The sequence below is a fragment of the Calidris pugnax genome, unplaced genomic scaffold, assembly GCF_001431845.1.
Source record: "Calidris pugnax isolate Ruff unplaced genomic scaffold, ASM143184v1 scaffold50, whole genome shotgun sequence".
Lineage (NCBI taxonomy): Eukaryota > Metazoa > Chordata > Aves > Charadriiformes > Scolopacidae > Calidris > Calidris pugnax.
This window is the reverse complement of record NW_015090780.1, coordinates 4,059,147-4,072,438: the sequence shown is the minus strand read 5'-3', so window position 1 is coordinate 4,072,438 and position 13,292 is coordinate 4,059,147. Positions and strand designations below refer to the sequence as shown.

Sequence of the window (13,292 nt, the reverse complement as noted above, 5' to 3'; positions counted from 1 at the left end):
TGACAAGTTATTTATAAATATTGCTCCTGGAGGTTCAATCATCCCCATCTGAGCACAGGAATAGTTTCACCGGTAGAACAAAGTACTGTTATAAGCATTCAAAGTAGCTGAAGTATCTGGTTTCAGGCAACTACACTGTAGGCTTAAATATTTTAGAAAGGATTCGTTAAAAATAACAGCAAAGGAAGAGCAGCAAAACACCATTACCTACATGAATACATTTTTAATGAAATATTACCTGCTTCTCATTCCGAGATAGAAACCTATTCTGTTGGGATTTTTTGCAAGCAGAAAGAACATAATTACTTTGAAAAGCCTACATGCATAAATGCAATACACATTTTAATGTTTTTACTCTGTACAAATGTAATTGCAATAATATGTCTACCAACAGTGTCTTTACATTATATTATGTATTTCATCAAAAAGTTATGCACAAATCTGTGCACATGCAAACCAAAGCCAATTTTTTATCCCAAGGATTTAGACACCATGTAAAATATTCAGCAAGTATTTAAATATTTGATTTAACTTCTGTTTTAAGGTACGCTCTTAGGAGGTCAATTGTATGAGCTACTCTGAGGTCAGGCTCATCTGTAATGTAGATTGTTAGAGGTGTTTCATAGCCAGGGATAAGATTTGCCACCGAACTTCAGCTGAAATAGGATTAGACCCTTCAGCTTGTTTGTACGTTGGGTGAGTAGATGATCTGAAGGAAAAGCTCTTGGTTTCACGCTGTGCCTTTCCGTTTGTCCCAGGATTACGATCTAAGCCAGCTCCAGCAGCCAGAGACCATGGACCACGTGCTGAACAAGACCCCTGGAGTCAGGCGGGTGGATGAGAGGCCTATTGGTGCTGAACCGCAGTATCCTATAAGACCAGTAATCCCTCACCCGGGGGATATTGGTGACTTTATTAATGAGGTATGTGCTGGAGGGTGTGCGGTGTCACCTCCCAAAAGCCTGAGCAGCATCAGCTGCACAAGGTTTCACTGGGTGCCTGGCCCCAGGGATGCTGTGACTCACAGGAGGAGTCTGACGGGAGAGAGGGAAGTGATGGGCACGAGCAAAGGCTGCAGGACTTGGCCTCATGAAGGCACCGAGCCCGTAAAAAGCCAAAGTGCAAAGAAAAAGGCCAAGGTTTCTGTGGGTGTCACAAACAGAGTGCTTTCCAGCATCCAGGCAGTATAACCTGATCCCACTCTCCCTTGGATTACTATCAATATTGCAGTTGCTTTCAGTAAAAACGTTGGCTGGACGTGGACAGGGTAGTCCTGGTGGCCAGGTGGTGTCCAGGCACCTGCCTGGGTCACCTAAAGCCAAAGGTGCCATTTATGGCTCCTTGGCTTGGGATTATTTCACCAGTTTTTGTCTTCCCCTAGTAAGCTCTGTTTGGTCTAAAACCTCAAAGAGTTTGCAGAACAGAGAGATTCATCTCAGATCAGAGAGGGTTTCTTTATTTTATGTTAGATTACTGCTCCTTTATCTGCTTGTACAAATATCTATCCATTTACTATTCCTTATCTCATTTTTAGTTTTGAGTGATTGAGTGGTTACAAACCAATCAATGCATTATTTCCTCGGCGACAAAACACACCATCCATTTCCTAAGTCAGAAAAATAAATGTTGCGGCGGTTTAATTCTATTACTATGTCCGTTTCCTGCTGTGCTTTTTCTCAATTTCGTCATTAAAATCCCTCCTTCCTTTGTTCCTGCCCATCCTTCACACACACTTTCACACACACCCAGCCCCGGGCTCTGGCTGCTGCTCTCCAGAGCGAAACCCAGTGAAACCAGCTCCACCTCCCGCCCCGAGACTGGGGCTCCTGGAGGTGTGAGTGCAGAACGCTTGGGTTTATTGCAGGTCTATTCCAGGAGGCTTTTCCTGACACTGGGCTGCAGCAAAGCAATTTTTTTTCTCCATATCCCGAGGCTGTTTCCGTGGCTGCCTGCGCCGCTGCCCACAACACGCAGAGAGCAGCGCTTCCCGGCTCTCTCCTATTTGCAGAATTTTAGGAGTGTTTGGGGTTTTTTTTTCCCCTAAAGGAATCAAAATAATCCCAATTAATTAATGGTTATTGGTAGGAGGGAAAAGGTGCTTTTCCTTCTTCCGTTGGCCAAGCTGGAAATCGTGACAGGCAGCCCCAGAGAGGAGATACTGTCCGGAACTGGCAGCTTTCCAGATCCAGAGCTGGATCCTTGGAAGCATCTCCCTCCCGCTCCATCCCCTGGTTACAGGGGAGCTGGGAGTTGGTGAGGCACAAACGAAGCTGGTGAGGGGTCTGGAGCACAAGTCTTATGGGGAGAGGCTGAGGGAGCTGGGGTTATTCAGCCTGGAGAAGAGGAGGCTGAGGGGAGACCTTCTTGCTCTCTCCAACTCCCTGAAAGGAGGGTGTGGAGAGGTGGGGGTCGGTCTCTTCTCTCAAGTCACAGGCGACAGGACGAGAGGAAATGGCCTCAAGTTGTGCCAGGGGAGGTTCAGGCTGGATATTAGGAAAAATTTTTTCACTGAAAGGGTTCTCAGCCATTGGAATGGGCTGCCCAGGGAGGTGGTTGAGGCACCATCCCTGGAGGTGTTCAAAAGACAGGTTGATGCAGTGCTGGGAGGTCTGGTTTAGTGATGGTGATGCTTCTTGTTTGTTGTGCGGGTGTCTATTTCTCTGTTAAGTTGACGGTTGGACAAGATGATCTTTAAGGTCCCTTCCAACCTAGAAGATTCTGTGACTCAGTGATTCTGTGGTGGATTTTCTGCTGGGGGCAGCCGGAAGGGACCCCAGGACCCTCATTTTGTCCCCGTCCTCTCTTAGCTCCGCTGGCAGGCTCCCCAGCACCCCCAACCCTTACCCAACACCCTTCCTCACCACCGTCCCCCCAAACCCCACGGTGGGTGCTGACACCCTGTGTTTGCCCCCCCAGGGCCTGCGTGCGGCGGACAACGACCCCACGGCCCCCCCCTATGATTCCCTCCTGGTCTTCGACTACGAGGGCAGCGGCTCCACCGCCGGCTCCGTCAGCTCCCTCAACTCCTCCAGCTCCGGAGACCAGGACTACGACTACCTGAACGACTGGGGGCCCAGGTTCAAGAAACTGGCGGACATGTACGGGGGAGGCGAGGAAGATTAAACTGACCTCACGTTATTTAAAAGAATAAAAAAAAATATAAGAAAAAAAAAAAAAGAAGAGGAATTAAAAAAAAAAAAAAACAATTTAGGAAAAAAAACAAACCCACAGACGACAACATTAACAAAAAAAAAAGAGCCGATGCAGAAGCAAGAACTGTACAGATGTGGCAGCTTTTTTAATTAATATCCCCTGCTGACTGTATTGTTATTTTTAGTGGTGATATAGAAGGTTTCTTTTTGGTTTACCTTTTTTTTTTTCTTTTCCAATGTTGGTTTTTTTTTAGAATATTGAGCTGTCTCGCATGAACACTTGTCTCTGCTGCAGGTATTTTTTTTGTTGTTTTGTTTTGGTTTTTTAATGTCAGCTGGGATATTGCTCGTTTATCTGCTTTATGACTAAAGAGAGTGAAAGGCACTCTGTCTTAACTTGAATTTCTTAGAACAGAAGCACTGTTTTTAAAATATATATATATATATATTTGAAAGTGCCTTTTGGTGCATGTATCAGATTCCCTTCAATCTCAGGAGTGATGAAAACAAACATACAACCATCCTGGGCAGCACTCCCTGTGACCCTAAGCCAGTTCTAGGGTTTTGAGTCAAAATCTTAACAGCCATCTTTAAGCCTCAGCAGGTGGTGAACTAGTCATCATGTTGTATATAATTCAGTGTTATCAGATGCAAAATACCGGCCGGGGGCTCCGCTGCCCCCCGGTCGCACTCGATGTAGCTGCATAGAACTATAGCGTCCATAAAGCCTTTGGTTATTGCGGCAGAAACTCCCCCAGCCCCTGCCCCCCACCCTCCCGAGTAAATGGTGAAATGACCAAAGGCCCATTTGTTTGTTTTTATGCTCTCGGCGCGTTTTGGCTCCCACGTCCTGGTGCCAGTCCCAGCTGGAGGAGGAGGTGGTGGTGGTGGTGGTGTCCCGCGTCCCCCAGGATGGGGTTCTCCTCGGGGAAAAAAGTCGGGGTGGGGGGGTGGGAATTGGATTTGTGCAGCGTGGGGCGGGGGTGGCACGAGGGGCAGGAAGAGTTTATCAGCACTTTTGCCATCCGTAAGTATGGAGTCAGTCTGGTTTGATATTGATGCCTTGGAGCGTTAGTAGCCAAAGCTCAACAACATCCCGTAACTCAGCTAACGTGTGTCCTCTCTATTCCATGGGTAGCTGCTGTCTGTGCTAAACGTGGTTTATTTTTTTTTGGAGAAGAAGTGCAACGAGGGCCTATTAAGTATCCTGTGGTGAATATGCTCAAGCATTGCCAAGCAAGCAAGAGGTTTGGCAGCATCCAGGCGTAACTCAGCATCAGTACTCTAAGTGGTAGCATACTACCTAGTTTATATGTAGGGTCAGTTTAACCAATAACAGATAGTTATTAGCTTTTTTTATTACATTTTTCCTTTACTGATTTGGACTAGTGGGTTTATGTCTAATGTTTGTAAAATGATTTAGACTGCATGGATGTGTAATATAAACCACATTTAATGGATTATGAGCCACTTAATTAATGTGCTATGAAATCTTGGATTACCTGTGTTTTATATTCTGCAGACGATTTTGCAGTGGGTTCGCTAAAACTTGTAAAAGTGCTTAGATATATTTTCATTTAAATCCAAGAGCGTGCACAGTATTGGAAGGTGATTATCCAGGGGATTAATTCTCAAGTCGAATGCTAAGAGTTAAGGGGGTGGGGGGACGGGGGGAGCGAGCGGATGTGGGGGGGAGAGAGGAGAGTGCGAGAGCGTGCGGTGATGGGTGGGCGCAGAGGGAACACCGGGCTGCAAGATCGTCTCTATAGCTTTTTGAAATGCTCCTAGTGCATTTTATATCTCACTGTATCATATTTTCTATAAAATGCGATTTCTGTAAATTAATGAGCATTTGAAATGTGTCTCTTGTATGAAGTGGAAAGTGGTACAAGTCTGCCCGAGGGGACTCCAGCGTTACCGGGACGGTGTGAACTCCCCAGGACACCATCTGCCCTTTTTGTCTTGGTCGGTCGATGGGCAGGATTGTCCTTTCAGGGCTCGGAGAACGAGCAGACACTGGAGAGCCCAGGGGACGATGGCTCGGACCCAGGAGAGGGACGGCTCCGATGGCAGCGGGGAGGTGAGAGGGAGCCTCAGCCATGATGCAGCGCGGTGCCCGGCCAACTGCTGGCACCCAACATCTTCCCAAAGCCCTGTCCCGTAGTTGGGAACTCAGTCCCTTCCTGTGACCACTGTGAAAGTCTTAGTTTGCTTCTGCCACGTACTTCCACCTCCCTTGGCCACCCCTGGCAAACCCCTGTCCTCCAGCGTTGCCCTCAGCCTTGCCTCCTTGCCCATGGGCACTCTCTGTTCTCCCCCTTTGTTCTTGGAAAAGCCACGGGATGGAGTACTTCACCATCCAGGCTTTGCACCTCGGCAGAAGCTCCCTGGTCACAGCAGAAGGAGCGAGTAATAACAAGGCACTCAGTGTCTCACTGATGACCACCCATCACCAACCCAGGAGGAGGATGTGGCTCCAGGGCTGGGGTGATGCCCACAGCCCCCAGGTCTCTGCACTGCCACACAGCTCCTGGGGGTCCACACCTCTCCCCCCGGCTCCAGAGCGCTCGGTGCTCCGTGTCTGCGGCGGCTTTGGCTGGGGGATGGAGTTCAGGTGGGGACGGGGACGGTGGTGGCAGGGGATGGGGCAGTGTCCATCACCCCCCTGCACCGGGGATGGGCAGAAAGGAGCCACTTGGCCGTGATGGAGCTGTCAGACTGCAGCTCCTCCAAACATGTCAGGTTTTTAAGAACATTTATGCAACCTAAGTCAAACAAAACTGAGTGATTAAACCAACCTGTTTCCATTGGAGACTTTTTTTTTTTTTAAATCAGTGGATATTTTTTCTGCAGCATTTGCAATCCAGCCATTCCAGCCCCACGAGCCTATAAATCACACCAATGAGTTTAATGTCTTTTGACCCAGTTCTGCTCAGTCTCCCTCTGCAGGACCTCCTCTTCTTCTTCCTCTTTCTTCTTCTCCTCCTCCTCTTCCCTGCATCCCCCACCACCGAGCTTTACAGCTTTTTAAGTAGCAGCAGCACCGGCCCCTTCCCTCGTGGTGGGACGGGCAGAAGGTGAGTGAGGAGCACATCGAGCAAGGAGAACCCATCACTTTGCAAACCTTTTTGCTTGTCAGTTGTGGTTTGTAACCCAGTTCAGAAAACTTGGCTTGATCTGGGAGGAACCATTGATCTGTCCCCTGCTGTGACCCTGCTGGGGGTGATATGGCATTGCCATCTGCAGCTGGAGGTGACGGTGGCTGAAGGTCAGGTTTTCACCAGGTTGTCTTACAGGCCAGCAAAGTGGTTAATGGAGAGTTTAAAAAGTGGCTAGTGCTGTTAAAGAGAGACCAGAAAGCTCGGTCTCTGGCTAATCTAAACTAAAGCATTATACTAATTAAAGAAGTGGTGTCCACATGTTCAAGTCCCCACTTTTTGCATGCCAAAAAGTCTAAAGTTGCATGCCACTTTTTGCACGTCTTTGGGACAGGAGCTGCTTTCAGGCAGGTGGAGGGACCCCTGTCCCCAAAACACCACCGTTGCACCCCATCACCCCCATACCCCATCACACTGCCGGGGGACACCACAGCAGCTCTCCACTGCTGTCATGGGGATGGTGACCCCCCCCTGCAAGGTGTGGAGGTCTCCAGGCACCTCCTGTGGCTCCCTACCTCCTGGTCATGAGGATTACAGGTCCCCAAGCCATGGACCATGCAGGTGTGATGGCCCTGCTGTCCCCAGGGCTGCATCTGGAGGAACTCTTTACTTTGGAGGAACTTCTTTACTTTGAGGAGGGACTTCTTTCCTGTGAGGGTGGCAGAGCCCTGGAAGAGGCTGCCCAGAGCAGTGGTGGAGTCTCCATCTCTGGAGACATTCAAACCTCACGTGGACACACCCCATGTCATTCTGTGATCTGGCAGAGCCCGATCCCCTCGCTTTGGTGTGGCCCCCCCCAGGTCCATGTCTTCTAGAGCCTGACAGAGGGAGAAGCATCAGGCATGAAGTGCTTTGCAAGGGCAGGAGGAGAACCCCCAGGTAACGAATGGCCATCAGTAGGCAGGGCTGTCCTCGCTGTCACGTGCTGGTCATAGTTCTGCTTCTGCTCTTGCGTTTTCCATTTTCTTTTTTTCCTTTTTTTTTTTTTTGTTGGACCAGGCGATGCCGTCGGTGGTTGTAAGGCAATGATCTGGGGAGTTTGCCTCTTTCCAGGGTTTTTTAGTGCTAGTGGGGTGCGAGTCCATCCCCCAGCGGTGGGTGGGAGGTGGGAGATGGCTCTGTTGCTGCAGCAGCTCCACAGAGGGTGGACCTTGGGGCACTGGAGGGGGGCAATGGGCAGTGCAGGGTCTCTGCAACACAATATGCCAAGATTGCAACTTTGTTTAGTCTAAAAAAAAAAAAAAAAAAAAAAACATATTAAAGGTGAAATACGGGACTTTTATTTGTGAGGTCTTTTGGAGCTCTTCATTCTAAGTGTGAAAATTAAAAAGTTGGGGGGGGGATGCCATTTACCAACGAATGCGTACAGTTAAAACAGCAGCTCAAGGATGTAGGTGTCTCCCACGCAACGTTGACTCAGTTTCATGGGGAAAAAAGAAAAATTCTCTCCAGCACACACCAACCCCACGTACAACTGCTCACACGACGTGTACATAATGTAGTTAGTGCTTGAAAGCCACAAATCAAATAGGGGAAAGAAACCAACAACAATATATAGATGTATAATTGGAGCACTTTCTCTTTCTTTTCTTTTTTTTTTTTTTTTAATTTAAATTATGATTTTGCATGTTTCCTTTTACGATGGAGAAGCTGTGTAGCAGCCCGCATGACTGTGGTTGTTCTCGAGGAAGACTTCTGCTGTTCTGCTGTATTCACGCTGAAGCGCAAAAAGCAGTTTGCGTCCGTTAACCCAGTTCAAAAACCTTTTTTTGTAACCGTCAACAGCACAAATATTTTGTATTGTTGTTTGTACCATTTTTGTACCAAAAACAAAAGAGGAAAAAAAAAAAAAAAAAGGGAAGAAAGTAAATGTTTTCAGTGTGTTTTTAGTGCCACTGCAATCTTGGTTTCCAAACTGAGTAACAGCTTTGCTGATTTATTGTGTATCAAAGCTGAACTGGCGCGCCAACGCCTGGCTCCAGTGTAATAAAAAATAAAGTCCCCCTTTTGAATAGTCTCACTTGCTTTTTTTTTTTTTAATATAATTTTTTTATTTATTTATTTCATTTCCCTTCCCCACACGCACTCCCCAGCTCATTCCCTGCCAGCTTACCCCTGCCAGGGTGGCCTGGCTGCAGGTGTGGGTCCAGCACACAGGTGTCAACGGGGTTTTCAGAGATCCTGGGTGTTTCTGCACGTGGCCAGGGGTGGGAAATTCGCCTTCATAGACTAATAGAATTGTCTGGGTTGGAAGGGACCTTTAAGATTCAACCATCAACCTCACTCTGATAAAAACCATCACTAAATCGTATCTCTAAGCACTATGTCAACCCATCTTTTAAATCCCTCCAGGGATGGTGCCTCAACCCCTTCCCCCGACAGCCCATTCCAAGGCTTAATGACCCTTCCAACGTAAACATTTTTCCTAATATCCAATCTGACCTTGTTCTCCCCGTCCCCCTGAAGGGCAGGGAGAAGAGGAGGGGAAAGGGAAAGGAAAAAAAATCATGGGTTGAGAGGAAGACAGTTTAATAGAACAGTAACAGCAAAGGAAAATAATAAATAATAATAATAATGGTAAAAGAAGATAAAAGCCACTCACCACCTGGTAAACAGGGGAATTGGCACCATCCTGAGCAGTGACTGTGAGTACCCACCCCCCCCATTAGCCCCCTTTAAACACCAACCATGATGTATGTGGTACAGCACAGTCCATTGTTCTCTCTGTGTTCCTGATCAGCTCCATGGAAAAGCTGGAAAAAGTCCTTGAAAAACATGAACACCAGCTGGCAACAGCTAAATCAGCATGCATTATTGACACTCCTTTCATACCAAACCTGTGTGACCTCCTCCGGGACCTCCTCCGGGCTGGTGTTACCAAGTGTGGCAGCACTTCTCTGCCTGCTCCTCCTCCAGGGCCACCAGCTTCTTGCTCTTCTAAAGCTGCTCCTCCCTTGACTTTCCACCAAGCCCTGGGAGGGGGCAGGAACACCCAGTGACCACTGCCTGCCACCAATTAGCAATTAGTGCAAACACATCATCATGGGCACCTGGGCAGTGGCTGGCTGGGTTTCCACCACCCTCATCCCGACATCAGCCCACATGTGCCATGAGTTGATGAGGTCTCAGCTGGTCCCCCTTGCCCCTGGGCAGGACTGGGGGGCTCCAGCCGGGCGGGGGGGCTGCTCCAGCCCAGCACTTGGGGAGCAGCACCGTCTCCTTTTTAATAACCATTAAGATGAATGCAAATCCTGTACATGGCAATTTACTTCCCCCCGGAGTCAACTAAGAATATTTTATTGCTAGTTTTGCTAATTCTCAAGCTGTTCTGTTTCTTAGAATTATCTTTAACTACTGAATAATGCAGGACTGTTGCATCACAAATATTAGTTTCTGCTATCTGTGGAGGTCTGGGCTCTCATCGTCATGTTATTAGGCTTTTATCTGCCTGCAGAAAGTCTCGTTCCTCAGACGCCTGAGCTTGCTGCTTAACTTCGACCATGTGAATAGTTTTACGGAGCTTATGGGAACAGCCATCCTCCCCTAAATCCAGGGACTTCTGTACCCAAATTAAAAATAATAACAATTATTATTACAGTTATTATTATAGGCTTTTGGGTTGGGTTTTTTTTTCTCCCAAGCCAAAGGCAGCTGCCAGAATTTGGTTCAGCTCAAACTGAAGCACACAGGGATTACATTTTTTTTCAATAAATGAAATAACAGAACTTTTTTCTTTGTTTTCGACTAAAACCTTTACATTACCAAGACCTTTTTTTGCCAAAAAAAGTTTCTAAACAGAGAGCAGTTTTTTAACAAAAAAACCTGAGTAAATAGACACATCAGGCAGTTTTAGGTGACCCAAAAACCCCCAAAACTCTATATGCAATATTACACTATTGTCATAACAGCCCCCAGGTGGGGGCGGAGGAAGCAGAGGGAAGATTAAATGCTTTTATTAACCACTGGCCAAACTGTCCTCTTGCCTCAAAAAATTTAAAAAAAAAAAAAAAAAAATATATATATATAAAAAAGAGCCCAAAGTTCTTTTTTTATTCCAAATTCCATCCACGTATAAAGGAAAATTTGCTCTGCTGTGACTAATGGCACAGTGAGGTCCCCTGAGTGCGTGGGGCTTCACCACCCCTGGGTGTGAGCATCCCTTCTGCCCAGCATTGGTGTGGGCTGGTGTGAGCAGGAGCCCTGAGCCTGAGCGATGGCTTCTGAGGATTATTATTATTGTTTTGTTATGATTAAGTCAATGTGAAGAAGCCCCTGTGATCAGCTGCATTGCTGGGAGTGCTGCAAGGGACCAAGATGTGTGTTGGACAGACAGGGACACACGGACACCTGCGGGAACCACGTATCCCACTAAGTAGCTCCTTTGACTAATTACCTTAAAAATAGCCCCAGCACCTGTCCTTCCAGCCAGAGCCCCAGAGCAGCAGCATCCCTCTTCCTCCGGGTGTAGCCAAAGGGCAGTGGGGACCAGTGAGGGGACCCCATGGGGACAGGTTTTGGCAGTGCTGGCATGGGCCCTCTGCTCAGATGGCAGCAGTGATGCTCGGGCCGTTATTTACAACCCCCTCCTTCCCAGACAGGGCAGGTCCTGTGTGATGGGACAGCATTAACGAGACATTACAGCTTTTTTTTGGGGGGTGGATGGGGAGAGGAGCTGGGATTTCCCACCCAGCAGCAGGATGGACCACTTCCCAGGAGGGAGGGAAGGGGAGGGAGCGCGGAGTGAGTCGGGAGGGAGGCAGCCCCCCTTCAGCAGCATCGCTCCCCAAGGGCAGACGCTTTCTCCTGATAGAGCTGTAGGATTTTCCACCCTCCCTCCCTCCTCTCGCGATGATTAATGTATAGCTTCCCCGCACTCATCTCAGCGCCGCAGCACAATCCATCTCCCCTGCTCCTTGCCTCCCCCTCCCCCTCCCCGCCTCCTTTTTTTTAATGAGAAAATTTATTTTTTTTATATTTTTTTTTTGCTGCGGTGCTGTTCTGGGAGGGGGCAGGCAGCGGCGGGGGGGCTGTGAGTAATGGCAGAGCCTGCAATCCAGCACACCTCCAGCCCAGTGACAGCTTCCCCGTGCGATGGCCAGGGCTGAAAAATAAAAATTTAATGCAACCTCCTGGCTATTCCTGGGTTTTTTCTGAAAGGCCATGGCTTGCTGACGGGTTTTCCCTCCCTGCTGTTGCCAACCGTCCAGCCCCCTCTTGATGGAGACAGGAGGAGAGGGAAGAGGGATGCCTCGGTCACCGCCTTTCATCCACCTCCTCAGGAAGGTGGTTTTTAAGCCATCCTAACCCAAATGACCCCAAACCTGTGCTGAAACGCCCGGAGGCTTTGGTGAGCTGTGCTGGGTTGACAGGATTGGAAGGGGAAACTTCCTTTCAAGTAACTGCACGGTTTTGTGTTAATTAGTGACCCCTTGGCTTTAGAAAGGGTCGGTTCACCCTGCAGTGAAGGGAAACGCCCCCCTCCCAGCTAATTGGGGATTCGTGCCCCGGGGCTGGGGTCTGGCTGAGCCGGGGGCTGTGAACCCCAAAGCAAACACCAGCCCTGCCCCGGAGCCGGGGTACAACTGGGAGGGGATTCAGACACGCACTGGTCATAGTGGGAAAGGTAAAAAAAGGATTAGTAAGACCTCACAAGATAGTGGTAAAAGGTATAAAAAGGATTATTAAGACCTCATAAGATGTTTTAGTGCCAGCAGCAGCTCAAGGGTGCTGCCTGAGGCTCCAGCACCGCTCGCTGCACCCTCTGGGGGTGTCAGGGCCACCCCCCAGCCAAGGTGATTAATGAAACCTCTGTGTAGGATGCTCCTGGTAGGTTTCCTTGGTGAGCAAGGTCCAATGCCATGGACTTCCCTGGTGCTGGGTACTGGCTTGCCATGTACACCTTTAAAACTCTGCCTTTGCACCTAATAAATGATAAAAATACAGAAGAATCATCATCTAGGATGGATGAGAATCATCACTGATTGGATGGAGAGCTGGGCTGTCCCTGTCCGGCCAGCATTATTGCAAAGCAGTTCAAACTCATTTTGGTCTGGAGAATTAGCACAGCCCCTCTGGTCTATGCTTATCCTGGCTCCATTTTAGTCTCCAAACACTTGGAAATGTTTGCAAATATGAATCAATGGGTTAGCGCTCACCCCAAAACAGCAGTTTTCCTCTGAGAGATTAAAGTCTCTCTGTCGGTGCTGGAAGCTGCCAGGAGTGGATTGTCAAAAATCCCCGGGAGGCTGCAGAAGGAGTAAGGAAGAAACAGGTCTGTCGATATTTCCATTCTTAATAAACCAGATTTATAATATCCGAGGCGGCGTGGAAGCTTTATCACTGAGTACATAATGGCCGCACCATTAACCTGTGCTATCTATAGCTAAACTCATTACTTTATGAAGTACTTGGAGTTACCTTGGAGTACAAAAGGTGACATAACTAATCCCGCTCTGTGAAAACCCTATTGATTGGAAGGGACTGGCCAGGTAACGCCGGCAGCATTTATAGCCCAAGCAAAAATGCATTTGAGCACTTGCTGCTCGTTGCGTGACGCCCGACTCTTTCCATGGGGTGGCTTCACGTCCCATCACTTCATGACACGGGCACCACAGGGATGAGGTGACTTCCCATGTCCTGCATGGCTGCCCCCAGCCAGATGTATGGGGTGGGAGTAAAAACCAGCGCCAGACACTGCTGCTGCTGCTGCTGATGCCTTGGGACAACGTTGGTGCTGTGCAAGTCTGGGTTTGGGGGAAGGCAAATGCTTTGCCGATTGCTTAAAGCTCTCTCGGGTACATCTTCTGTCCTGCAGACCCCTGGTTTGCAGCCCGAGCATCCCAGAGCACACACTGCCCAGCAAACGGTGGTCACTCACCACCAGTTACTACAGCGGGGGCATCAGCACGTGCAAATTAGACATATATATGGCTATATACATTCACATGAAGACTCACTGACCTCTGCTGTCCCCCAGCCGAGG

At 48.5% G+C, this 13,292-nt stretch overlaps 1 protein-coding gene across 1 annotated transcript in view; it reads left to right on the top strand.

Annotated features, from left to right (window-relative positions):
• Positions 1–3,600, top strand: part of CDH4 (cadherin 4, type 1, R-cadherin (retinal)) — a 269,633-nt gene extending 266,033 nt beyond the window's left edge. The window contains exons 14-15 of the mRNA XM_014957134.1: positions 759–923; positions 2,917–3,600. Coding sequence (XP_014812620.1) covers positions 759–923; positions 2,917–3,123 — 372 coding nt within the window. The 3' untranslated portion in view covers positions 3,124–3,600. The remainder of the gene's footprint in view (positions 1–758; positions 924–2,916) is intronic.
• The last annotated feature ends 9,692 nt before the right edge of the window (positions 3,601–13,292 follow it).